The sequence below is a fragment of the Leptosomus discolor genome, chromosome 19 (genome assembly GCF_034619465.1).
Source record: "Leptosomus discolor isolate bLepDis1 chromosome 19, bLepDis1.hap2, whole genome shotgun sequence".
Lineage (NCBI taxonomy): Eukaryota > Metazoa > Chordata > Aves > Leptosomiformes > Leptosomidae > Leptosomus > Leptosomus discolor.
The window spans coordinates 6,406,061-6,433,972 of record NC_141409.1 but is presented as its reverse complement, the minus strand read 5'-3'; the positions used below and the strand labels follow the sequence as shown (position 1 = coordinate 6,433,972).

The 27,912-nt window shown below is 44.9% G+C and overlaps 1 protein-coding gene across 1 annotated transcript in view; it reads left to right on the top strand.

Moving 5' to 3' along the window:
- Positions 1–298: 298 nt before the first annotated feature.
- Positions 299–27,912, top strand: part of BRINP1 (BMP/retinoic acid inducible neural specific 1) — a 59,928-nt gene continuing 32,314 nt past the window's right edge. Inside the window, exon 1 of the mRNA XM_086475697.1 lies at positions 299–516. Coding sequence (XP_086331823.1) covers positions 299–516 — 218 coding nt within the window. The remainder of the gene's footprint in view (positions 517–27,912) is intronic.

The following is a 27,912-nucleotide window of genomic DNA, read 5'->3' as shown; positions in this document are numbered from 1 at the left end:
TCGGGAGGTTAAAGGCACCACTTAGGTACATGAATAAAACACTGCCAAATACTCTAAGCTGTAACACAGGCAGACTGAAGTCTTTTAAATCTTGATTTTTCATGTCTGTTTTCACCCTGAGAGACGGTTGTCAAAGGATCAAAGCAATTCCCATTTTTAAACTCTCTCTTTCTCTCCCTCCTCCCTCTCCTCCCCTCCATTTCTCTCTCTCTCTTTCCTTCCTCCATTTCCCTTTTTTTTTTCAACAGGACTCCACAAAATGGAGCAAGAATGAGAGGAAAAAGGCAGACAGAAAAGCATGAACTGGAGGCTTGTTGAGTTCCTCTACCTCCTGTTTATATGGGACCATATACTAATACAGCCCTCCCACCAGGACCCAGCTGCTACCAACCAACATGTCTCCAAGGAATTTGATTGGCTTATTTCAGACAGGGGGCCTTTCCACCACTCACGGAGCTACTTATCCTTTGTGGAAAGACATCGTCAAGGATTTACAACCAGATATAAAATATACAGGTACGTTGGTTTCCTACAGCACCTGTAGCTTGGATAAATTCTTAGGTGGTGGGAACTCAGCAAGTTCCCATGGGCTCAAGGCTCGTAGTCAATAAGAGATGAATCATTGTCCCCATTTCACCTGGAAATGCCTCTTTGGTTCTTCATGGTCCTCAGCTGGCAATGCAAATTGCTTCAAAGGCTCAGATGTAATGATCTGATAGTGAGATGAGGGCACATTGGTACCATGGCAAAGTGCACAATATAGAACAAGATAAAAGGGGACCAAGGGTGTAGATGTGCTTCATTTGTGGTAACAGCTAAGTTCACAGGCAGGTTCACAAGCATGTTTTTCAACTCAAGGTTCCTGTGGGCAGACCAAGACATTGAACTGCCAATAGCTTAAGGTTCACATGCACAAGAACAGACATAAAGATGTCAAGACACATGAGTCCAGCAGTTCTCATATATGCTGTGCGTGCTCAGCCTTAGTTGTGTACTACTTGCCACAGGCCTTTGTACGTTATCTCCATGTATGAGTCGGACTTGCCCCCAGAATTCTGATCTTGTTTTAAAAGTCTTCCAATTAAAAAACTACAGAGAATAGGCAGAATTCGGACTTTCCTTTGCCTTCGAGGTTTTGAAGCCTTTGTGGTTGCCTGTTTCAAGCTCTTCTTGCCAGCTGTGATATCCAGAAACAGACTTTTGTTTTAACATGAAAAGCTGGGGTGCTCACATGAGCCTCCTATTAAAACAGCAAGCACTTTGGAGTGAAGTGGAATAAGCCAGCAAGTGTCATGAGATTTGCGCTAAAACCCAAGGAGACTGCAAAACCCTTGTAGACGTGTGCGCATTTACATAATTATATAGTCCTGTTGTGTTTCAGAAAGACACTTGCAAACACACCATGCAAGCTAGCAGGTAGGAAAGTACCAGCGAATAGCCTGGCAACATGCACGCAGACATACACGATGGCTGGGGGATGGGGGAAGCAGGGAAACCACATGTGTGCAGCCAGTGTTCTCCCACGGGCAGAGAGCCAAAAGCACTTGCAGACTAATAGCGACGTGCAAGACGTCATCTATGTGTGGGGAAGAAAAATGTCCCATGGCCTCCAGGGAGTGCAGCATCCCCTCCCCTCACACCAGCCCGCAGAGCAAGGGCAGGGTAACATGGGCTGAAGATATTGTCCTGGCTTGTCCTCTTCATTCAAAACAGCTCGAGGGGAAGGCAGCCCCAAAAGCTAGAAATTCTGCTGCCGTGCTTCCGCTAAGGATGTCTCGCTGTCCTTGCTTGCACAGAGGAGCAGAGAAAGCACACCGTTTTCAAAAAGGCTTTCTCCCTGATTGTGGATATCCCCAGCTCTCCTCCTGCCCTGCCTGACAACATACACTCTGATCGAGACTGCAAATTTCTGCCCCACACAATGCCCCTGGCAGTGGCTCTGCCCTTTGCTAAAGAGCTATTCAGCCCTGAATGCCACCACAGCAGTCTACAGGGGCTGTAGTGGGAGAGAAATGCATGCAGTGTATGTGTTCAGACACATCTAAGAACTGTCACTGTAGGTCAGGCCAGAGATCCATCAAGCCTGGGATCCTGTCTCTAAGAATCATGGAGAAACGGGTCTGGAAGGACCTTGAGAGGTCATTTAATCCATGCCTCTTCCCCAAGGCAGGCTCAGACATACCTGTGCCACATCTGACAGAGGTTTGTGGGCAACCTCTCCTGAAAGGTTTCCCGTGACAGAGAATTCACACCCAGAGCCGTCAGCCTGCACCATGGCTTTGCTGTCCCCACTTTTATAAAGGAATGAAAATCCTGTTTGTATGTGAAGCCTGCAATTTCTAGTTTTATCCGTTATGTGGTGAGGAACAAATTTCCTTTCATTTTGTAGGACACTGGTAAGAATTTGAAGGCTTATCTTGGTTCAGGATCAACTTTATACATGGGAAGCAGAAAGGAATCTGTTTTTCTCCATTTCTGCTGAATATTGCCAAAGCCCTTATGAAAGACACTTGTAGCATGGGGAGGACACAAGGTCCTCCTTCTTCCAACATGGGAGAAAATGGGCAGCAGCATTCTGCATGCATAGGAGGCATCTGAGAAGGGTCTTGTAGATGGTCACAATGCTGGAGAAGTCATTAGTCACAAAAGAAACTGAGAATGAGACAAAGTCCAGTGTAAGTAGTTCGGGAGAGCATTTAGAGAGACATGGGAAGACTGCAAGGGGACCTAGAGACACATCTCATGGCCAAGTGCCATGCACTAAGCTGAGGGCTTGGGGAAAGCCAGCCATGTGTGTCATGGTTTGAGCCACTGGGAGCTGAACACTTTGGAAACACACTCTGGGGCTAACATTTGCTCCCAGTATAGTCAGCTGAGGAGGAGGGGGAAACCTCATGTGTTTCAGCAGAGCAGATGGAGCCATTAGGTAGGAGGATGGCTAGATGTTGGAGGGTTGTTTGTTTTTAACATCTGGCCCTGTTGGCAGAACTGGTCACTTAAAAATTGGGCCCATGCATTTTTTAAGGAGTGTCAAATTCAGTCTAGCTACGGTGAATTAGTGGAGCCACAGCCAATTCTAGCAGTTAAGAGCTGGACTCCGAGCACACACACCCTCCAGAACATATAATTTTAGTGAAACCCACAGGGGTAAAATCTCATTTTGTGGGCTTCTTAAATTGACTTCAAGAATCTGTAAAGCTGTTGGGATTTTGTCAACTGTTTAATTCCAACATAGAAGCCTCTTTCCTCCCAAATGATGTCTCTCAATTGCTCTTTGCACTAGACTAGCCCAAGGGAGGCACATATTCTACATTAAGGATATCACTCCTTTCCTTAGAAAAGCAGCTGATACGGACCATGGGAATTTTCTGTGTAGTCTTCTCTTTCGATGTTCCTTTTCTCCCAAATTTTTTTTTTTTTATTTTTGGTTGGCTGGTTTGTTCTTTGTCCCTCAGTCAGACAGTTCCTTGGGCCGTTTGTGATTTTGTTGAATGAGGTTTGACCCGAGCACTTGCTCTTCTCTTAAGGCAAATAGCAGCAGGCCTCAAACCAGCCACAGCGACCAAGGATTTGGAGCGGGTGTGAAATCAGGCAAGAGGACCTCACCCATCCCTAATTGAAACACTGTCGCCTGTTTAGTGGTGATTTCCCCAGTGTCTTGCTGTGCGGGAGCATGGACACAGCGCATTAGGACCGTGTCATTTACATTGAAAACCCGCAGAGATAAAGGCACTGCCAACGCTACACAGCAGCGTAAGGCAAAATGCAGCATTTTCTCATTTCTACAGGTGATGTTAAAAAGGAAGCAACACCAAACTAAAACATGCAACACTCCTCCTTCCCTCACAGCTGAAGTCCAGAAGCCTGTCAGCAGCAAGCAAAGAGCCTGCTTTAGTTAGCAAGGCTATTTTATGTGCTGCATAAGCAGAACTGCTGTAGAATGGCATAGCTGCTGGTATCTTTTCATAGGATGCCTGGATCCAGATCTACCATCCTAGCATAGAAAGCCAGTTTGCTGTTACAGTCTCCAAAGGCTAATTCTTTCCTTCTGTGTATTTCATTTTAGTAGATTTTAGGTCTCTTTCTCAGAAAACTTGGACCACTGGTTTTTCTGGAGCCCTTGGTGAAGGTTTGCACCTTGCATGTGATATTAAGAGGAAGGCAAGCAGAGGGGGAGATGTTTTATATTAAATCATGAACAGTAGGGGTAGATACAATTGCATTAAGGAAGCACATTAATCAGCACCAATTCATACTAATAAGGCTGGTTTAGGGGGGCCTCTGGCAGGAAAATGCTGCTTTGATCATTATCTGTGCACTCTGATGCTAATGCAGATAGGGTGGCAGATGCTAAGAGTGGTTTGTGGGATGTCTGAATATTCATTATCACTATCCTTGTTGTTGTTCCTAGTTATGAGAGCCTTGGGTACTAGGTACTGCATGAAGCCTGGAAAACAAATGAAGCTCAGCTTGGCTTTGAGACTAGGGCACTGCTCAGACCAAAGAACATTCCTATTACCACAAGACAGCAGTTAACAGCTTCAGCCCACTTCTTTGAAGCATATTGTTGTGTTGTCCTTTTGTCTTCTCCCAGAAACTGACTATTTAGCCACGAGGCAACGCAAAAGAAACAGTAGACTGAGCACTTGAATATACTATGCAAATAGCCAAGCCGAAGCACTGACACAGAGGCATTTCACTAATGACGCTGCTCAGTTTAAGCAAGTTCTAGAAAAACAAATCTTTTCTAGAAAAAAGGAGGCTTTGTTGTTCAATGTTGGAGGTGAGACACAGGAGGCAAAGAAGGACGTGGTGAGATAGTCTCGTCCAGCCGGGTAGACAGGCTGCCACTGCCAGCTTTCCTACAGCAAAGCAGGGACAGGACACACCGCCTTGGAAAGAGGGACTCACAGTTAGACTGACAGAGAGGCAACGCGGGCAGTACCTGTGTTTTTGCCCCAGGCTCATGGTGTGGCTGTGGGTAAGCTCACTTCTGCACGCCTCGGTTCCCTCCCCGCCCCAAGGAGAATGAGAGATGACAGCATTTGTCTGCGCTGCGTTGCTGGGCAGACTTAATTAAATGCTGCAAGACGTTTGGACGTAAGGGACAACAGCAATATCAAGTGGATGATCACACAGGGCTGGAAGTGGAATGTGCATGCACAAGAAGAAATGTGGATTTTCCACGTGTGGGAGTTTAATTCCATTTTCTGAAATGACAGTAGGGACCAGGAAATCTGGCTCTCTGTGTAGGAGAGCAGGGAAACCCTGGGGTATAAAAAGGAGATCTGCTTGCCTTGCAACTTCCCCTGCAGCGGGACCATTTAGAGGCTGCCTAATTCCATGAAACCTGCAAATACAGAATAATTCTGAGACCTCTGCCAAGTCTGGTTAAAATGCACTAACAGATTCAAAAGTTAATGGGGGGTGTGACAACAAGCCAGCCAGTCTTGTCCCATCTCTCCGCCTGCAGAGTGACAGGACAAAACCGATTGCTTACGTACACACATTACAGTAAGGTCCCTGGATATATAAAAAGGAAATACAGCTCCTGAGACAGGAAAGGTTGTGAGTAACTGGCTGCACAAGCTAGCTAGAAATTGGTTGGGATGGTGCTGGGGGAAAAAAAAGCTGATTTTTTTTTTCACCTCAGAGAATTGTTTCATCAGGAGGGTGGTGCAGGTCTGGGACAGGTCAATGGAGAGGTGAGGGGTATCTCCATTCTTGGTGGTTTTCAAGGCTTGGCTGGACAAAGCCACAGCTGATGTGCTGAAGAGCTGGAGATAGTCCTGCTTCAAGTGGGAGGTTGGATTAGGGACCCTCAGGGTCCCATCTAACCAACATTTCTGCAATTTCCCTGTTTCGCCGATTCAGAGTGGACACTGAACTGGGTGCTCGTAAAGGGATTTGCACTGCTGAATGCATTCAGGCACACTAGAGATTTTTATTTAGTCCTAGAAAACCCACAAATCTGAGCGGCTACGTGCTCTCTAAATGTGTCATTCCCTTGGCAAAGAGAAAGAGAATTATCATGAAGCGAGGGTGTTTGCTGTGCAAGTAGCACCGGCTACAATTGACTTAGAAATGCATATGCTGTTCTGCTGCTTATATTTTCCCTTAGAGGAAAGAAAACTTTTTAAAAAGAGAAAAAAAAAAATTGGTTTCACAAAACTGTCCCACAAAACTTTCAGCGTTTTATGGTGCCACAAATTAAAAACAATGAGCCAGATCTCTGTGACATAAATATGCGAAGCTGTTGGCTTCAAGGAAAATTTACCAATTTATTGGCTGGAGAATCTGTTCTAGCATATCCAGCATTGCCCACTGCCCCAGGACCTGCATACACAGCAGGATTTTATAAGGCTGCTTGCCCTGGCTGTCTGGCTGGGAGCATTACGAGCTTTTATCATTTCTAAGCAAAAGCAGAATGCAACTCCTACACTCAGGCACTGGACTTGAACAATCTGGCTAGAGAATGTGGGGTTTCTATGACTGTTTTTAACAGATTCTATTACAGAAGTTTTGCCTTTCCTGACCAGACCTTCCAGGCAGGTTTCATGCAAACCTGTGATTTCCACAACTGAGGAAGTGATCTGGCAGAAAACTAATCTGTCAAGAAAAAAAGAAAAAGAAAAAAAAAAAAAAAGTTAATTTTCAACCAGATCACTTTCCAGTCTCATTCATTGTGTGGTGAGGTGATAGTAAAGGGACAGGACTGTGTGGATGGAGGCAGGAAGGGGACTAAGGGAACTGGTGAGACTGCTGGTTTCAGCAGCAAAGTGGATTGAAGCTGTATTAAAATGGTTGGGAAAATGCAATCTTAAGTTTTGGCAGAGACAAGATCTATTAGAGTTGCTTCCACCATTTTTTTAGTCCATTCTTCTTCTCCCACCTCTCCACTACTCATTGACCCTTTTTGCTGTCTCTCTATTGCATTGAATTTAATCCACTGGTCAGCAGAGCTGTACAAATAATTGATTTTGTGGCTCACTGGTTGTACGGAACAAAAATAACATTAAAAATGGGTTGATCTGAAATGGATGTTTGTTCAAATTTTCAGTAGAATGAAAAAATCAAAACATTTCATTTTAGGCTCAGTGAAAAGTTTAAGTCTCACTGGTTTAATTTTATTATCCCAGTGAAAAACTTTTATTTTTGCAATTTTTAAGGCATAAAAGTTCATCTCAAAACACAAAGTCAACCAATGCCACTTAAAAAATGTCAAAAGGGAAATATTTTGATTTTGAAAGTATTCTGTTTAGCTGTTTGCTCTTCAACTTGCTCATTCAAGTTATGTTGAATTTGCAAGCAGTTTCTATGTCCTTGAAACAGAGAAGGAGAAAAAAAAAAGAAAAAACCAACTGTCTGTCCTTACTGTTCAGTCTGCGACTTTGAAATCTCAAAATTCCCCAGGGTTCAGCTTTGAGTTCCCTTGCGCTCAGCTTTTAGCATCTTGGGATAAAGAAAAAAAAATTATTTCCCCAGCACTGCTGGGGAAGGGAGGCACAGCGAAAATGAGCAGCAGGATTGCAGCTTTGCTGTGGGAAGGCTCATGCTTGTTCAAACCAAAGCTGGATGCTCAGACCTGGGTGCTACTGACTGAGACAAATTGTGCAACACGGGTGCAGTCATAGTTCTTCTCTCACACACATATCCTGGCAAGTTTTCAGTCTTGTTCCAGTTGTTTGAATGCCTGGAGCATCCAAAAAGGACCGTGGAGGTTCTTCTCAAACAGCATTAAGGTGATGCTTTGCACTGGTACAAATTGATAGGTACTGTCAGGCTTTTTAATCTTTGCTTTGGCTTTTTTAGTCATGCTGAAGTTCTGCTGACAAGGTTTTCCTATTAGGTTTTTATGCTATCTGTTTAAAGGGGACATCAACTTTTATGTTTTCCAGTCAGAGGCAAGGCTTTTTTAGGAGAGGCAACAGAGCTATTGAAGGACAGAGGGAGCTGAGATGAAAGGAGGCTCTTGCCTCTGTTTGGAATGAGCAATGGAAATCCGTACAGCATTGCACGGCAAAAAATATGAAATCTCCATAGTTTACATTATGCATGTAAACGAGTGATGTACGTTGGTTTGTAATCAGTAAATGCCTTGTAAATAAATGTGTGTAAACCAAAAATTTAAATCTATTTCCATAGTGCATGTAAACAATGAAGCCTTCTAGTGTTCTTTTCAATGTAAATGTTAATCTAAAAATGACATTACTACAAGTTTATGTAACTTTACAAGAGAGCCACAATTTACATTCCTGTCTCACCGGCTCTAACACAGCAGCTTGGCAAACACGAACCATTCAGTGATGGGTGTAAACCAGCCGATTCCATCACGTAGCCTCTCCTTTAGCCACAACCTTCATTCTTCATGCAGTTCAGGGACCAGTGTTGTTACATTCCCTGCATAATGCTTCTCCCTGAGTTTGCGAAGCTTTTAACGTATTTGCATAAACAGAATAAAGACAGGAGTGGGGGATGGCAGGGAATGGCTCTGGCTGAGCTGTACAGCACTTAGTCTTGGGGGTGTTGGGCTGAGCAGACAAGGAGCTTGGTCCTTGTCGGGGCTGGAGGAGCAGCTGCTCTGGCTGCGTTTGGATTCAGATGGCAAGGGCTTGCGAACATCAATGGCAGCTGCAGGGCTTGACAGAAGGACACACCTCTCCTTCTCTTTGATAGTCTTGAGAACAGAAGGCAAATGGAAGTATAAATGGCACCAGCCTTTGATATGCTCAGAGCTGCTAAGAGAGGGGAACAGAACATCTGGGCAAGCTTTGGGGAAGGGCAGACTCTCATCTCAATGTGGCAGCACACACCTAGGCCACAGGGAATGGCGCAGAAGCAATGCGGTTGATAAGTTCATATTCTGATAGGCCGCTTGTGGAGAGGACACAGCAGTTCCTCTGGAGAAAAGCATGCACGTGAGCTGTATGCCTAGAAAGGCATATCACTGACTGGTTGCCCTGCCTGCTGACCCGGGTAAGCTCTTAGCTGGATCGGCTGAGTGTTAGCACAGTTCTGCAGAGCTGCAGGCTCAAGCACAAAAATTCCCCTTCTGAATCCAGAATGAAATATTTTAATCATGCTCCCAATGAATCCCAGAAGCAGTACAGACAAATAGTTTTAGTCACTGAACCTTTCTAAAGAGATCTGCATCCTGCTGGGCCAGGAAGGAGCTTTCTACACAGTGCCCTCCGAAGCCTTACTTGGTGGGGGGATCTTTTCACCTCTGCATGAAAAGCGGAGGGCTTTGCCAAGCAGGCCTCCCAAGGCTGCTCCCCAGCACGCTGCGACAGCAATGACTCTGCACGTTCATCTCAGATTACTTCAGACCAGCAGACAATGGTCCAGTAGCTTGGGAGTGTATTTTAAAGGCTAACAAGCCAAGCAGAAGCTTTCACTCTTTTCTTTTTTTTTTTTTTTTGTGAGCAAATTATTAATTCTGCTTTCAAATCAGGCAGATGCTTATTTCAGCAGAGAAGCTGTTACATTTAAAAAAAAAAAAAGTCATCCTGTTAGATGCATGGAGTAATTTTGTACTGGCACCAGTAGCAATGGGAGATGGCATGAATGTATCTATTATAGGGGGTTTTCTATTTCTGGATCCCTCTAATGTTTCCCTTGGGTTCCAGAAAGTTTTTTTTTTTTCCCTTTCTTTTTTGCTGATTGCCACCCACCAGCCTCTGTAAATGGAACAAGATGCGTCCCACCGGGGTAGTTGGAGCCATCCAGGCTGGTCTCCCATGTTAAACTACTAAGCTCACGTACAGAACCCAAGGACAGATCTGAAAAGAAACCCAGGAATCAGCTTTGCCTGCAGCAGGGAAGGAGAAGGGTTTGGGTCAGCCCTCAGTGCCAGGATCTCCTCTCCGGGCGGTGTGAAATCAAACACGCCTGTGCGGAGCCAAGGGTTCCGCTGCGTGCCGCAGCACACGCGCCCAGCGAAGGAGCTGACACAGCACACAGACAGCGTGGTGCAGCCTCGTCTTCCCCAATAGAGAGCCCTGGGCAGGCGGTGCCTGGTCTGCTCCTGGCGAGCGGGGTGGAGGCAGTATTTAGGCTGCCAGGTCTGTGCATCAGGGATGCTGTTCCCCGGTGACCAAGCCTGGAAGCTCTGTGTCTGGGGCGAGCACACCCGGTTTCACACCCGCAGCACTTCGCAGCCTTCCACCGCTGACACAGTGACCACGAAGTATTTACGGGAAGGTGCAATGAGGTTCCCTTCACCAGGGAGTCATTTTTGCTGGTTAAATACATCCAGTCAGGTGAGAAATATCAAGAGGGAGGGGAGGAGAGGGCTAGAGACAGGAGCTGCAGGTCACGGTGGCTCTCTGGGCTGGAGGCACTGTGCAGCGCAGGCTGCAGGCAGGTGCTGCCTCCTCCTCCCCTCCTGCCAGACTCCTCGCAGCTGCCTGGGTCTTGAACCACTCTCTTCCAACAGGACAGAGAACCTCCCCAGCCCCATACTCTGCGGCGTGGGAAAGCCTCCGACCTGCTCCAGCACCTGCCCTGGAAGGCAAAGCCTTGAGGTCTGACACCGGCAGCTGCAAGTAGGGCCAGGCTGGGGCGTAGCGGAGGGATGGGATTCTCTAAAGTATCTGCTATGCTTCTAAATCAAAGTCCCGCTGACAACACAGAGCACTAAATGACTGCCTGGGGCTCTGCTCCTACAGTCATGTGACGACATCAGAATTTAAGCTTTAATTAAGAAATGAGCGCGGGGAGGGAGGGAAGAGTTTCTAGCCCTTACGACTGCAAAAGAAAGCTTGGAAACATGACCCGAGTGCAACCAACATCTGCTTTAATGCACAGACAGCTCCCAGCAGAGGGGTAAGCAGCCGGGAGAGGAAGCCATTACATCAAATTCCCAATCAGGTCAGGCCTGCTTCCTTGTCTACTTACAACGAAAGAGCTTACTTGGAGAAAGGAGAGTTTTCATAAAAGCTGTGCTATGGCAGAATTGCACCAACAATGACCTCTCTTGCTGTACATGGCTCTCAGACAGCCTTGCAGGGCCAAATTTTACACTAACACAGCCTCTGCTTGCGGACAGCCTTCGTCTAGAGGTGGCAAGAGCCAGGTGACTGCCCCTGTGCTCGGGCAGGCTGAATTGTGCCGATGGGGCGCAGCACTTTTTAAGCAGCAACATAGAAATTCTCTGCTCTGGGATTACGGCAGGAGGTGTTTTGCCTCCTGGAGTTCCTTAGCCCAAACTGAGGTGACTCCTTTGTACACTCATATGGCATGGTACCTTCCAACACTCACTGGCCCAAAAACCCATGTTACGCTTTCTCCTGCCATCAGTTTCAGCAAGGGCAGGGAGCAACTAGGTATTTTAGAGATCAGTTAAGGAGAAGCATCTGGATGCTTTCCATCTCCTAGGGCTACACCTTTGGCAAGGTTCATTGAGGAAGAACCCCATTTGAAGGCTGTGCTCTCAGTTAGCACACCAGGGTCTGGAGGCTCAAATATGCCTGATACTGCAACGACCTCTCATTCCCATGAATGAATATCACGAAAAGTCAGTGGAAGAGCAGTTCCCCTATAACTTATAGCTGGGACCTGTCTTGGACTCTGACTGACTTAGTGATAGCTCTTGCAACCATCTTGACACTGACCCCCCTGCTGATGTGGCTAGAGATCTTGTCATTTCTGCAATAAAAGTGCCTCTTTGCAAGCTGCAAACAAAGGTTTCATGGACTGGTAGCAACTGGCAGGCCTGCTGGAGCACGGGCTGGGGTTAAGCACTTGATTTCAGTAGCTGACTGTCACGGTGCACTCAGGGGATTCAGCTTGGATGAGGATGCAAACACTGAGCAATGAGGAATGCTGCCTCCCCACAGCTACCTGGAGGTGGAAGAACCAGCACTACATCAGGAGAGCAAAGGTGTTTTCATTGTCCGTGTGTCCCTGCCCAATCTCATTTTGCTTTTCTTCCCCTTTCTTTCGTATTTGTTCTTCCCTTCTCAGTAAAGGAAAACCTGCCTATTGAGTATTCAGCCTTAAATATTTCAGTATTAGCTTCCAGCTCTTGAGCAAAAACCCAGAAAGAACATTACTTTTTACTCCCCTCCCAATGTCTGGGGCTCTCCCTGGGGAGTGCAGGCGCACAGCCTGGGTAAGGCTAATAAGAGAGTTTGGTACACAGGGAGAACTGCGTGTTGCATGGTTAAGAGCAAGCAGGAGAGACAGGAATAAGAAAAGAAGGTTGTTAGCTTCATCTCTGGTTAAAGCTAAACGAATAGTCCCTACCAGACTAACACATTCTCCTTGCATTTTGCCTTCCCCCGTTTTCCTCCCCTTACCCCCCATTCATGCACAGACTGTGAAAGTTTCAGATTCCCCTTTCCTACCCGTAAAAGACTCCCAACTGTTTCTTGGGAGTATTTGATATTTGAAATCTGTGCCATACTGATTCAGCAGGAGAGTGTTGCCGAGTCACATGATGAATTGTATCTCAAGACTATTTGATGTCTTTTCAAAGCCCACACTTTGAGAGTCCTGTGATTATGTAAGAGCCTCAGCTCAATTTTTAAAGTTTACAGGCCTCATAATTGCAGAGGAAAACTTGATAATACAACTCCTACATACTCAGAGAGCAGAAGGAAAAAAGAAGAAAAAACCCACCACCCTGAAGTTTATCAGATTTAAAAAGTCTCATGAATTTTAAAACCAATCTCAATTCTTTTTTGGAACCTGACTCACGATTTTCAAACAGTTAACAATATGGCTGTAGGGATTGTAAGGCCGGTTTGTTATCTTATTAGATAACTTACATAAAATATCCAAACCCATGGAGACTCAGAGACTGAGCACTGCACTTCAGTACACTGCTGGAGAGAACAGTGTCTTTTCTTCTGTATAGATGCTGAGGATCTCCTCTTAATCCAGGTCTCTAGTCACTACTGCAGCATAAATATTTCCCAAAATTATATTAGTACTAATCATATGAATGAGAATAGCCATAATATTGATCTTCATAAAACTTAGGTTATTAAATTTGAGTTTGAAGGTAGTTTTGTGGGGCAATTCATAATAGTAAATCTCGTCAGCATGCATAAGCAGGGAAAGCAATACACAAAGCAATAGTATTGCAAACCCAGAGAGAACTATATTCTAGAGTCTTCCATCCTACCCCAAGATTGTAAACCGAACAGAAAAATGTGAATAAGTTAGCAATGTCAGAACTGAAGTTTTGCTAATTGTTTGATAATCTCAGATGAACTTAATTGGTCTGAAACAGGAGAAAAGCCTTTGGTTGTTGAAACAACTTGTTCCAAAATTTCTATGAGGTATACGCACCACCCAGGGGCACTTTATTCCTGGAATACCTACACACACAGAAAGACAGGGATGCTGGTATGGTGAGACAAAGGGGGATTGCCACCATTACTGCTAAGTGGTGGGCTTGCCTTCCACACACGTGGTTACTCAGCCAGTCCACATCCAGTCTGACAGTCACGCATACTGAAGAGGTAGGGAAGTAGCAGAGCACAGCATGCTTGTAGCTGTTCACAGAGCCTCATACATGCCTCTGTGCAGACAAGAGCATTGATGTTTGAGGTGCATGCAGATATTGGGGTGTCTGAAGCATCTTGGGTGGCCTATGGTGGATTAAAGGAAATCTGAGAATACTTTCATGTCAAATGGCTCTATGGCAGGGGACAGGAAAAGCCTTACCAGCTCTTCTAACATATAACAAAGGAGGAACCAAGAGTGTGGAAGAGCCTGAATGCTACTATATAATAAGCTTACAGGAAGAAAAGACGGTGCTTTATCTCCCCACTTGAACGTATTAGCTCCATTGGTGACTGTCTTCTGTACAATTGTGGGTGAGCATCTGAAGGGAAAGACTTGATATGCACAGCTGCTGTCTGCTAGCTGGCACAGATGTATCTCAGCTCTCTGTCAGTTCTGCAAGTGTTTGTAACACTGGGGTGGGATTTTCATTCATAGTGGTGGGGAATGTGCGCCAAAAGGGGAGAAGATTTGGTGAAGTTCTACAAGGATGGAGGAAGGCAAATGACAGGATGGCAAAGTCTTTGCAATTTAGTTTAATAAGATTGTCCCAGTGAGGCAGAAAAGTATTTTCTCCAAAGTAGGGTTTTGTCAAAATGCTTTATGTTAGTAGTATATAGTGTTTCAGGTTGATGACTTGGATTTAACACGTTTTTGAAGTTCTGGCCTCTCTGGTCACTAGTGACTATGGCAAAAGAGAGAGATCTAAGAAATGAGCTATTTTGACAACATTTTGTCTAGTGAAAACATTACAAGCTGTTCCAGATTCTTCCAGCATGGAACAAAGCCAGATTCTGCATCCCTGAAAGTAGCTACAGAAAGAAATAATCTCCTGGACAGCTCCAGCTGCAGCTGAAGTCAGAGCTCTCCCAAATGCGAGCAATTTAAGCTTTGTCTGGAGACAAAAAGCTGAAGCTCTTACCAATTACAGATGAGTTATGATCAGATGCCACAGGGACAGTGCAAAGGGACTGAGTAGTAAAGGATTAGCCAGTGCACACAGAAATATTGAGCAACTCACTACTACCTCCTATTGTGCTTGTGCCAGTGGAAATCCTTCTTAGAACAGCATATTTTATTCAATTTTTAAGAGCTCTCAATTTTTCATTTAGGAAAGGAAGTTGGAGCAGTGTCCAATCTGTAATCAATCAGTCCGCCTCTGCAGAAGAGCTCTCAGGAAGCGCTTTTGCTCTTTGGTCCTTTATCTTCTCTGTGAACTCACAGAAATTATATTTCTGAATGGGATTAAGAGTGAGGGAGAAAGAGAACTACGGCCAGGGCAATCCTCAACTAAATCTTACAGACTGCCATCCTGTAGTAACTAGCCCTACTGGAAATATCCGCAACCACAACACTCTGTGTCCAGTCAGAAGCAGCAGGTGATGTTTCAGATGAGCTTAGCTCAGACTTAAAAAGGGTGTTTAAGTACTTTGTAGGATACTTAACTTCTAAGTGCCAAATTCCTGTAGCTTTTAGTGGGCATTACAGAATCGGGAACTTTTGAACAGGATCTGTCACAATCATAAATGAGGCTGTCCATAACATAAGCCATGAATTTATTATCCCTGGTAATAAATCACTAGAAATACACAATGATAAAAGGAGAAATAACAGACACAGCTCATCCAGGGATCTCAAAGCTCTTTGTAGCTATTACTTAGAATTCCTTATGATAGCTGGGTTTTGTTTGTTTGTTTCGAATGAATAAATTAATCATTAGTAAAATATTATGCAGTTCATCAAATATATTATTCACTAGCTATTTGTCAAAATAACAGCTCAGTCATATATTATCAGACCTAAACATTTATAATGTGTGTATATCTAGTCATCAGATGATTTATTCAGGCTTTTGTGGAATGAGTTAGTTATTGACCAGTTTAAATGACTGCTCCCTTGGGAGGCAGAGATGTATTAGGTTGTGGGCTCTTGGTGAACTTGGACCATTTTTTGCCGTGTTGTTGTTCAGCACCTGACACCACAAGCAAAGTCCTGTGTCTGGGTTTCCTTTTGACACTACCTCAATAAAATGAGTTATAATTCTGTTTATCTGTAGCCGATGCCAGGTCTATCTCAGGTAGGAAAATTCAATTACTTATTCAAAATCAAACTATGACCTGCATTTTCCATGTTCTTGTAGGACCAGTGCCGAAACCCAACATCAAGGTCTTCATCCCTTCTTAGATATCTAAACTGTTTGGTGCCTATGCACCTCCCAGTTGCAGGAAAAGAGGGTTTAGGAATCCCAGTTCACTGCTCCGTGTGATAGATCACACAATTTCAGTAACGCTGGGAAAGAACAGAGGAGCCCTTTTCCAGGTCCCTCCCAGCTCCCTCTCTCGTGCCAGCAAGCTGGCCTCCTTCCAAAAGTGCCTCAGCAGAGCAGAGCTACGTGACTGACACTCACTAACTCCCCTTGTCATTCGTGACCAGCATCCCAGAAGGCTGCAGCTCCTTCCATGCCTTTATTGGTGTCAAACATCACAGCCTCTCCCCTGGGTTTTATTAGGGAAGCTGATGCCAAATCACCCAGCTTCCTCCCACTCGATAAAAAATGTTTATAACCCAGTAAATTCTAACATATCAGCAGCTTGTTATGGAGGGAAAAGGTCACTCGGAGAGAAAGAGAAAAAAAAAAAAAGGGTGCCCTTCCATTGGAAATTCTGGCTGGGTATCTACAAAGGAGTCAGTGCCAGGAAAATATCTTTTGATATGATAAAGTCTCATAATAGAAAATGTTGCTGCAATACAGGCCTCGTTTCTTCAGATAAATATTTAATATAGATCACTAAAGATTAATCAAGTACAGAAAAGAGTCTCTCCTATGGTTGGTGTAAAGAAAACATCTTCTCGTTAATTTATTATGGAGCCTGAAATGAGAAAAATCCTATAGAGAGAAATGCAGGGTACGGTTTCCATAGAGAAGCAGCGCACCGCACCAGAATTTATTTAGTGTGTGGGCAGAGGCCTTCCCAGAACCAGCTGCAGCATGGAGTTCATGTGATAAAAAATCCCAGTGTAGGAAGAAGCCTCAGAGACTCATCATGTTTTGCTGATTTGACTCCTGCAGACCCCAGGGTTTCCAGAAATGGTGAGACCGTAGGACCTGTGGGCTCTCAAAGGCATGTTCCACCCTGGGTGAAGACTGTATGATGGCATGTGTAACGTCCCATGCTGCTCCTCCAGGAAAGGGCATTCAGTCCTTTTGGAGTAAGGTGATACCCAAGCTCACTGCAAGGAGAGGAGCCCCCAGTCTGATCCTGAAGGCCACTTGCTTTCTACAATATCATCCACAGAAACCACCTTCCCAACCGTTTTGCAGCATTAAATAGGACAGTTACAGAGAATAAATCATAAATAGCAGCAGAGACCGTATGAGGGAGAAAATAAGAGAGTCACAGGCAAGGGAGGAGAGAAAAAAGATACAATTTCAGCTGAGACTGAAATGGAACAAAGTCGATGAGATGGAGAGATACATGAAGGGTGTTCCAGATGGCCAGACCCACTGACGTGAAGCCTCTTGCACCACCAGCATCTTGTGATCAACTTGTGAACGGCGGGGGACCGCTTGCTTTTAGACAAGCAGTGGAAGTGGGCAGGAGAATCTGGCAGGTCTGTCTGTACTCAAGAGAGAAGCCCTCTCCTGAAATGCATGTTTTAGAGACCAAAAACAACTCTGGAGAGAGGGAGGCTGTAACATTTTTCCACCTCTCCAACAAGCCATGTCTGGTTGTTTCTCTAGAGGTGACACTTTGTTTTCATACTTGACCTTTTCCCGTGGACACCTTTCCTGTTTTGGGAATGTTTGTGTCAAGCAATTGACAAAACACTAGTCTACTTGTTTAGCTCTCCCCAGGAGAGAGGTCAGGAGAAGGAAGGTTGAATGCCATCAGTCAGATCCTGGTCATGCTGCTCTGTGCATTGCTGGGAGGCATTCAGGAAATGAAGCTAGGAGGAAGACAGAAAAAGCACGGTTAGAAAAGTTTGGTTGCCTTTATTTTTGTGGCATATGCAACTCAGAGTGTCTCTTCTCTTGCCATGCCTAGATGATCTTGCAGGACACCATTTTTTTTTGCTCACATGGAAGTCAGTGGAAGGACAGAGAGATTTTAGCAGCTGGTATCACAAACCAAGGAACATGGGAATAAAAGGACCCTCCAGGGTCACAGCTTCCCATCTCCCACTCTGCCAGGCACCAGATTTTGCCGTTCGAAGAATTACAGTCCTAAACTTCTAGGACAGTATGGGGGGTCTCTTTGCAGACAGCTCCAAGGCTGCTCCCAGAACCCAAGTAACAACCAAAAGCCTAAATAATAATTCTTTCCAGTTCTACCAGAGGCTGTTGGACTTGATACAGGTGAGACTGGATGGCAGGCTCTAGCCTGGGGCTATCCGGGGGAAAGACTAACAGATTTTTAATAGCAGCAGGGACTGTTGCAGTCATCTGATATAAAACTAATCTGAGTTTAGAACTTTTATTTGTGGCATGTGGCACAGATCTGGTCAGGAGAATTGCAACAGCTAAACTACCCCCAGAATAACCCATGGCTGATAAAGGCTCTCTTATTTTGATCTCTGCGAACACTGTGACTGAACTGCAGCTTCGCCCCTGTCACCTTGGCAGGGGCTTTCATCAGCCATGCCCGTCTGACTCTGTCTGTCATGCTTCATACTCCCGCCCCAGTGAGCCACAGATATAATCTATGGAACACAAACATGATTTTATAATAAGTTTTCTATGCAGCCAGGATAAAATGCCAAACAGAATCAGAAAACAATCAGTCAGTGAAACTCAGCACTGCTGATGAGTGCGCTGTTTGTAATGGTTCAGTGCCCAGGAAGATTGAGGCTTTAAATACAGCCACCACCTGCCCATCCAAACACGGGGATAAAAGGGGCAAGGAGGGACGGGCAGGCAGGGGGATGAGGCTCAGGGAAGTGGGAATACCCAGCACATCTCCTCTTGGGAGCAAGTTAAATCAGGGGCAGAGCAGAGCTGCAGAAAGACACCTTAGTATGGAGTCGCTGCTTCTTATATCCAGAGATGAGCAAATACACCAGCAGCTGGGCTTCGCAAGTAACAGCACGAGGAGCAGGGACAAACAGGTCTGCTGCAGACACAATATCCGAGATAACCATGCACTTATTGTGGAGGCCTCTGGGTGATGCTCTTACACAGGACCGTATAATTGATTCCTCCCACTGTAGGCAGTTTTAGGACGCCTCTCTCCCCTCCATCAGGCTTGCAACAGCCCCTGCCCTGAACAAGTTGAAGTTTACATCAGGTTCTACGTCCTGCCACAAGAATAAGGTCTGTAGGACCCTAAACCTGCACTGCTCAGCACAATGCAACAGCTGGGAGAGAGAAAAATAAAGAAAGGACGGCTGGGAAGCATGAAGAGAGGAAGCAACTCCACCAAAGAGCAGAAGAAAGAAGAAAACTGAGTGCCTCAGCATGGAGGGGAGTGCTAAAAAGCATCCTGCTGGCCTGAGCAGCAGCTCAGCTAAGCTGGCAGTTTACCCTAGCTCAGCAGAAGATAGGACTGTAGCCCAGGGGATAACTGCCTAGCCCATGGCAAGGGGGCAGACTCACCTGTCCCCTTTCTTCCTGACACTTGCTCCAGCACTGGGAGTTGTGAGATTTCTAGTTAGTAGCAGGAAACATTGGGACCGGCTCTCCACAAGAATGTGCAGATATATTATTTTTTTTTTTCCTCCAGTATTTGTAGCAGTTGGGGGATTCATACTAGCTTTTTTCCTGTCTTCTTTAAGTACCTCAAGCTTGGGTCATATAATTGTGTAACTCACAACTTCCATTTAAAAAATAAGAATAGACTGTTTTTTAGGATTGCAAAGAAAAGCCAGAAAATATGAGTCTTTAAATCTCAAAACCCAGAAGGCAAATAAAAAGCATTGCAGATATTGTTGTTCTGTTCAGCAGATAAATATATACATATGCATGTGCTTCAAAATTCCGGGGTCCAGTTCATTATTTCTGAGCAGAGGCTCAGATGTGCAATAGCACATAATCCCTTATTCAGCCACATGTATAGCTTTAGCTACCGTAAGAGCTTGTGCTTTTACTTTGCTCAGTCCTCACCCCCTGAAATAACCACGAGGGGAGGTCTTCCCCTTAGCTTTTCTGCAGCATCTGATCCCCCCAGACTAAGTCTCCACTACCTCGCCTCAGAGAGACCCTGACTTTAGCTTAACACAAACAAAAAAGCCTACCATGACAGAAAGCAGCACAGGTGAGAGGGAAAGAGCAAACCTAACCCATGATAAAAGCGCAAAGCAAATACCTGCCAAGCCAAAATGAAAATCTGAGACATAAGAGCCCTTACTAAAGAAAAAACCCCTTCATCCTCTATTTCACTCCCCATTAAACTTTAAAAAACCCAAACACCAATCCCCTGTGCAAAAAATAGTAATATAAAATATCCATAAAATCCCAACCCTCCCCACACAGCTGACCTCTTTTTTTTTCCCCCTAAATAGACCTTGAAAGGTGAGGCTATAAATCTTTGCAGCTGGCCTTGTTCTGCCCCATAGGGAGCAGCCCTGTATCTAGGGAAGGGGATTGTGCCCTTTGCGTAGCTGCCGGGCTTGGCTTCAGCCCTCTGCCCCAAACCCTAAATTTTGATACAGGAGGGTACCTCTGCTTACAGCCTAGAGACTTGCTGGGCTCTGAGACTGCTTTTGCACATGGGGCTGGATGCTGCCTGCACTGAAGTCGAGGAGGTTTTGCTCTCAACTTCTCCAGGACCTGAATTTCACATCTGAACCTTAGTATGTGAGTGGATTTTGCTTTAATAGCTGAATTTAGTGATTTGTGTGGACAACTACTTAGGTGGCTCTGTGCGTGTTATAGGGCAGTTTGCATGTACTGCTATTTCACTGAACTTTCCAGAATGCTGCAGATTTTATGCCCACAGCATAGGTATAACAACCCTCTCAGCTATTTTGGGTGTGAGGCTTAGTTAGCTAAGGAAGCACTCTGGTGGTCCTTTTTACATTACAACAGTCTCCTGGCTATGGTATATTCATAAAATGGCAAGAATTCAGACAGGCACGACCTGAAGTGGTACAGGCTAGCATTGCTGAAGGCCTTAGAGGTCTCCAGCATTCTCTCCCAGATCATCCAGCATGTTCTTCTTTGCTGATCTGAACACAGCACAGTTGGCAATCAGCATAACCTTTCCGAAGGAAGCGGTTAGCATTTCATTAGATTGATTTCACTGCCTTTGGGGTCCTATTACCGTGTAGAAGATAAATACCAGGGGTGTGCACTTGATCCCTCTCACTCTTGCTATACATTAGGTCCAACACGCTCCCTGAGGCATGCCTCCAGCTTGCTCCGCTTCATGGTTTTCCACTGCTTGCACATGATTCTTGAGCCCTCCCCAAAGGGCTGGGATTTGGGAATCTACGCGCAGTGGTGATTTTTGATAGACACGTACTTCTGCCTGGCCATTGTGGGGTTGTGTTTGGCCATTGCCACTGTTAGCCTTACAGAGTGTGATGTGGGAAGCAGTGCATCCTGCTGAACCGAGCCCTGAGCAGGCAACAAGGACCTTGGGCAGGAGTGGTTCTTGACACAGGCAAAATGGGCAGCTGCCTGGAGCAGCAAGTTTGGCCATGACTCCACAACATACTTTAGTCCTTGCTGGTGAAATACTTTGGCCTTCCTCTAGATCCAGGTTAATTTTGGTTATGGCTGTGCTGTATGCTGGATCTCCTCCTTGGAAAAGTTGTTAGTCTCCTGCTGACTTAGTTTCTCTGTCTACAGTGACATATTTGTTTAAAAGCGCTTTGAGATCCATCTATCAAAGTCACAAATAACAGCTAAAGGAAGCATGACTCATGATTGGGAAATTGCTAAGCACTTGGCTATTCAGGCACATGCTTCGAAGCTTCACAGACAGATCTCAGAAAAGAAAAGCATTTGCATTCACTAGTCCCTCTTCCCTGGATAGGACAGGACAAAAATGAAGCTTTTCCTTTATGAAATGCTGCACAAAAAGCATGGTTGTCTCTTTATTGGAGGCCACTTTGCAACATGCAAAAATATTGCCTTTCTTCAAGAGTTTGTGAATTTTTATTTTATTGTAGTCTTCTTATTTCCTCCATCAAAACAAGTCTGTGTTTGAAATGGCATGACTAGGAATGAAAATTAAATACATCAAAACTGATTTTTGTTGAAATGAGATTTTGGAGCAACCAGGGAACGTTCAAGGCTTTCTCACAGCTTGTGTTCAGGTTTTTTTGCTAAAGAGGGATGTAGTCTGAGGAAATGGGTCACCTTTTTCCTAGAGAAAATTTCTTCAATTTTACTGTAATTCTGAAATGTCATAGGCTTTTTGGGACAGGTTTGGGGGTTTTTAATCTTGAACAAAGCACAAATGTCTCTGATTGTGGATGGCTTGAATTTGCTGCAGCTACACTCTGCAGTCTAATTTCTTTTAGCCCTTCACCTTTTACCTCATGTGCTTTGCTAATAATTTCAGGCCCAGTTACCATCTGAATCCTATGCTGAGAGAGGACATTCTCTGCATATAACCACTGAGTATATCCCTGCTTGCTGGATATCACTGTTAAAATAGCAGCCCTTGGCGAGTGGACTGAACGCAACAGCACAGCGTGGAAACCAAAGGGATGTTGAGCCACAGCTGTTAGGGTGAAGGCACAGAAACAAGTGTCCTGAGGAACAGTGAGGAGGAACCACTGTTTTCTCCTAAACTGACTTGGAGGAAATAATGTCACAGCACTACAGGAATTAAGTAGCAAGGATCAGTGGCGGGGGGGCGGGGGGGGAGTGTGGTTTTATTTTACGATGTCAAAACAGGTTTTGTTCTACTTGCACTGTCATACCTCTGCCATGTACTCACACTTTCTGCAAGATCCCTTGCAACAGCAGGATGATGAAGAACGCTAGTCTTCGTCACATGTCCTGGGTTATTCTGAGGCTGGTGACCACATGTTGGATCTAGTTATGCCTTTAGGAGCAGGCAGTGATTGGTCCGTCTGTCCTGGCTTATCTCCAAGTCTTGATCCCCCCATACATTCTCTACATGCAGCCTGAAGCATGCCCTTCCATCCGAAGCATATTCGGCAGCAGGGAAGGGTATGGACCCCCTTCACTTCACTTAATCTGGACAAAAGCCCCTCAACTGGCCTGCAGCAAAAGGTCCCTGATGTAAACTGGTCGCTTTGCCAGCTGGCTGTCTTTAGGCATCCAAGCCACCCCCACCTTACATGATCGCTAGCGTCTCCATCAGCTGAGAATGACTCAGGGGTGAGTGGGTGGGCGAGGGGACAGCTTTCCCGTCACTGCCTGCTCTTGCTGAGCCCACAAGTGTGGTAGCTGTGCCCAGGTGGCTCTGCCAGGACTGCCTTGAGGGCATAGCTGAGCGTGGGAGGCAGGAGGGCCTTTGTATTTGAACATCACTTTTTTTTTCCTTGTGACATAGTGAATTTGAGCCTTTGCCAACTGAGTAGCACAACTGACCAGAGGGGTGTGATGGCTCCATTTTCTAACAACAGTTCAAATTTTGAAACATGGTTGCATGCTGTGTTGGAGAAAACTGTGCTTTTTGAGAAAAAGGGCAATCAAGGCTAAATTTCCAATACTTACTTTTCCAATATTGACAAATGCTGTGCTTAAGTTGCCAGTAGTGCAGTGGCCAGGTACCTCAGCCTGTAACATGAGAAATTAAGGTTCAAGTCCACATTTCTCACCTTTTTTTCATCTGAGTTAACTGTGAATCATGATAAGTAAAGAGCAAACTTGGGGCTGTGGAGTCACAGGCTGAGGTTATCAGCTTGCTACAGCTGAAATAAGGAAAAAAAGCTTGTAGTCCACACACCTATATCTTTGGGAAATGAAGCAAGAGCAATTTAATGAAATAACTTGTTCCTGTGTTCTTGTTACAGCCTTTGATTCATGCTGTTGTGCTCATATGAACACTGGTAGGCAGTGCATTTATATGGTGAATTTTGGGGCAGGGCAGGCCTAGCTTGCTGAGGAGCTCCACGGGGTAAAGACTGCTCACTATGACTTAGCATGGGCCAGTCCTCCCCTGGGTGATTTGTTACCTGCCCCATAAAACCAAATCTGTCTGTTTGTCTTCCATTTCAAACTTGCTTTCAAAAGTAACAGATTTAAATACTTTCATGTACTACTTAGCCATAGGAGAAGGGACTTCATCAAGAGTTTGATCCTCTAACTTACTAGAATCCAAACACTTCAGTGTTGTTCCCCCCGCCCCCCAAACCAGTTGCTACAGCACAAGACTGAACAATTTGGGGCCTTTTCCTGTCTATGCCCCATGCCTTAGTTAATTGTCTCAACACCCTGTGTCTTAGCTCCCCTTCCAACCTGCTGTTGGCTAAGAAGGTTTCCTCAAGACTATCTAAAATTCCTTAAATGACTCAGATGTTTCCATCTGTTGCTTCAGAATTGCTGTTCTTTGAAAGCATCTTCTTGACAGCTCCTTGACTTCACAGGATCTGCTTGATCCTGAATTCTGGGTCAAACTCATAGAAACATAAATCCAGGAGACCATTCCATGAAAAATAATATCAGTGTAATTTAAATCATAACTGTAGAACTCAAAATGCTTCATTCACAGATGAGTTTCTCTAGGCTGCCTCAGGTATTTAGTGGAGAATTGTTCTGGCTGCATCTCTTGTGATTTTTATCCTAATTCACAGTGAAGGAATGGGTGTCTCTATATTGTCCATTCCAGTGCTTTGAGCACAGGGCCCTGCAGCCTATTAGGATAGCTTCCTCGGTAGCTTAATAAACCATGTCTGGTTAAGGTAAGCTTTTAGGAAGAAAGCAGCAACAGAACAGAACATTTACTATTGTTGATAATGTTTGTTAAGCTGCAGCGGTGCTAACAATGCTGGGAGCTCTTGTAGAGATGTCACTCCAGCTTCTAGCAGCTAGTATCAACCTTTACGTAAATTGTAGTGGCTTAGAAGAAGTGCCGTCAGCCCAATGCTGAAAACAGCTGAAATGGTGTTAACAGTAATGGGAACTACTTACAAGCAAGTCTCCAGGGTGGACAAGGCTTAAGCAGGCTGGTGTTGGAAAGGGTATCTGTTGTGCCCAAGGTGTGTGCTTTTTGCAATGAAATCTGCACAAAGAACATTATGGGGACAGTTGAGTGGAATAAATGTCCCACAAGCAGTTTGCACCGTAACCTGATGGGTGTGATGAAAGGGAATTGTAGCAGCTGACTCTGGTGAAGTACGGGAACAGATCAACAGAGGACAGACAAGGTAGCTGGTGAGTAACTTGGAGGTGACCCCATTCAGTTGAAGGGGTAGTAACCTACTCTGCCATGTTTGCTTGTGATTGTCTGATCACGATAGTAGCTATGTTTAGATTTGAAGTCAGAGCTAGGAATCATAGCCATGTCCTGGCCAAGACCAAATTTAATATTAAGAAAACTTAATAATAATCAAATTTAATGACCTATCTTTTAACTTGTACTTACCTATGCTGAATCACTCTGCTTTATCTCTCTAGTAATAAACTCATTCCAACTTCATCTTTTTTTAATCAAATTGATCTTTTCAACACCCAACAATTGCACGTTGCCTCCTAAGAGACCCAAGTATAGCCCCATCCTAAGAGAGAAGACAAGACTCGGAGTCATGTCAGTCTGATTGGTTTTTAATTCAGTGCTGGAACAATCTGTTTACCAAGGCACTTTCAAGGTCATGTGAAATCCGCCTAAATTTGAAGTAATTTTCTTTCTTCATGCTTCTTGCAAACTTTGTGTCATTCTGGACCTATTATTTACCTCCCTCTCCTTCTACAGAAAAAAAAAAAAAAAACAACCCACAAAACCCCAAATCCTTCAAGTTTTTAATCCTGGAACAATTTAAAATTTTTAAGAAAGATATCAGAGAGATGAAAACAAAACTCTGTTTGTAACAGGAAAATCCAACAGGCTGAAATGATTTCCCAGAAAAGGGGAAGTAGTTGAAGTTTCAGACACCCCAGCCAAGACCAAGCATGTGGACAAAGCATAGACCAAGGGAAAAAAAACAAAAGAAGATTCTTCCATTGTCATGTGGAGACAGGTGAAGGAGTACGTAGTTCAACAGTGTTGTTTTATTTCTGCCATGTGATTCTGTTGAATGATCCAAACACTGCTGGTCTTCTCCTTGGGTTTGGTCCTATCCAGGTAAATGCCCTTATAGGAATAAAACTGCTGCAGGCAGCACAGCATTTATCAATAGATCAATAGTCAATTTATTTATCTTATTCACTTGCCAGCTGTCATATGTGAGCCTGTCTGTTTGCCTGGTTGTTATGCAAAATGCTGTCAGACTTTCAGCTTAAGTGATTTCTTTTTCATACTTCTGGATTTTTTTTTGGTATTTTTTTCTTTCTTTTATGGCAAAGCTTCATCCTCTGTCTAATTTGGAACTAGTTTGAATCTGCGGACTGGAGTTTTCTTAAATAGATTAGGGGGGATGAGTGCCAAACCCTCACAGGAAACTAATTCTTGTAGGTCCTTTGAAAAGCTCAGCTTTGAAGACTGATTTCTTCATGCTGGCCTAGATAGAGAGGAGGCCAAGCTGCAGAAGAAACTGTGAAAAGACTATTGCACTGCTCAGCCTGGGGCTGTCTGGCATTTTGAGGGCATAGACTAGAAATAAAACATCACTGCCCCCCCCCCCCCCCCCCTTCATAATCACAGATACCCCATACAGACTCACATTAAGCCAGATCTGGAAGTCAAAGATAAGCGTTATAGTGCTGTTGTCATACTCGTATCCTGCCCCCACGGCACTGTTTGCAGAGTCAAGGGCTCACACAACCTGGAAGAGCTATCACCCTGAGGAGTGAAGATAACTATGACTTTGTGCAGCCTGTGACTGGGGACAATTAGGCTGAGAAAAGGAAAGACAAAACAAAAACTCTCAAACCAACAGCTCTGTTGTAGGAGTATCTGGGAGTATTCTGGAGGACTTTGGGCTAAGTTCCTGATGCTAACATAAAAATTGGTTTTTTTACCTGGCCAAGACCTAAACTCTGTCTGGTTTGGGTCACACTCATTCTAGCAGCTAATCACACTTGTCTGCAACACCCATAAGGGTGTCAAAAAATGCCTGTCTTAACGATTGTGAGGTGCTTGGATGAAAACAAGGGGTAGAGATGTGTCTAGGCACATGCCTTTGTATACACACCAAAATCCAAGAGAGCAAGAAGGCTCCAACTTGGGATCCTACTGAGATCAGAGCCCATAATGTGTGCAGTATGCCAGGTAGAGGACACCAAGCAATGTTTGTACCTTGCTGTTACTGAAGAGGGTGTGCCTTTGGAAGGGCTCTGTCTGCTCATCACCTATGGGAGCAGTCGATGGCTTTTAAGCTATGATCTATGAAAAAAGATAAAGAATGGCTGAACAGAAAGGAGCCTAGTTCCTTCTCCTTGCTCGTTTCCCAGGGAGCAGTGGGCCTGGTCCTGTTCGCTGAGTGTGCACTGTGAGTGGGATGCACTAACTGCCCTGAAGGCAATGTATCCAGCAGCAGGAGGTGTTGGGGTGTTCTAGTTAGCGTGACAGTTACAGGCTTTGTTCAGCGTCTTCCCGCTCTGCTTTTTTTCCTTTTTCAAACAGACTCTGTCTCGATCATTGTTTAATGCATTTAATTTCTTTTTGGTTTCAAGCGCCAGCCCCCGAGGTCTGTACTGAACTTGTTTCTTCACTTACGTCCTTTGGTTTTCTTGGCCGTTTGAAGATGGGGGATTTAATTTGGTCCGACGGCTTCTCTCTTTCAGACTTCTCTCCCTGGGTAGAGGCGCTCATGCCCTTGGATTCTCCTAGGGGGTGTAGTGGGGGATCTGGGTGATGTACCCATTCCAGGCTTTTGACTTTTCCTCCCTCTTTCGTATTTTTCCCCTTTTTTCTGTTTCCCTGGAGGGGTCATAGTGCTAATGAACACTGAGACATCCCTAGTGGCTCCCTCTGTCTCTGACATGCATGGCCTTGATGGCGAGCTCATTAACACAAACTCTGAAGGGGCGAGTATTTTCTCAGATATAGCCATGCACAAATAAAATGTATCTCCTTAGTGTGACAGGGAGGAAGGCCTGAAATATGCGTATCTGCCTCTGTGAGGCAATACTTCATCCCTCTATTTCCTCTCACCTCCCTTCCCCCTTTAGGCGTTAGCACTTCCTACCCCGCCCAGCCATTAGAAGAGTAGTGTCTTCAGTGCTTTCACCAGACATTAGAGAGCAGACTCCCCTTCGCTGACCTGGCAGGCATTTTCCTGGGTGCACTCCACATCAGCACTGGCTGTCTACACTGGCGAGACATTAGAGCATAAACAAGTGTCTCTCCCCCCGCTACTCAGACGTTAGGTCATAGTTTC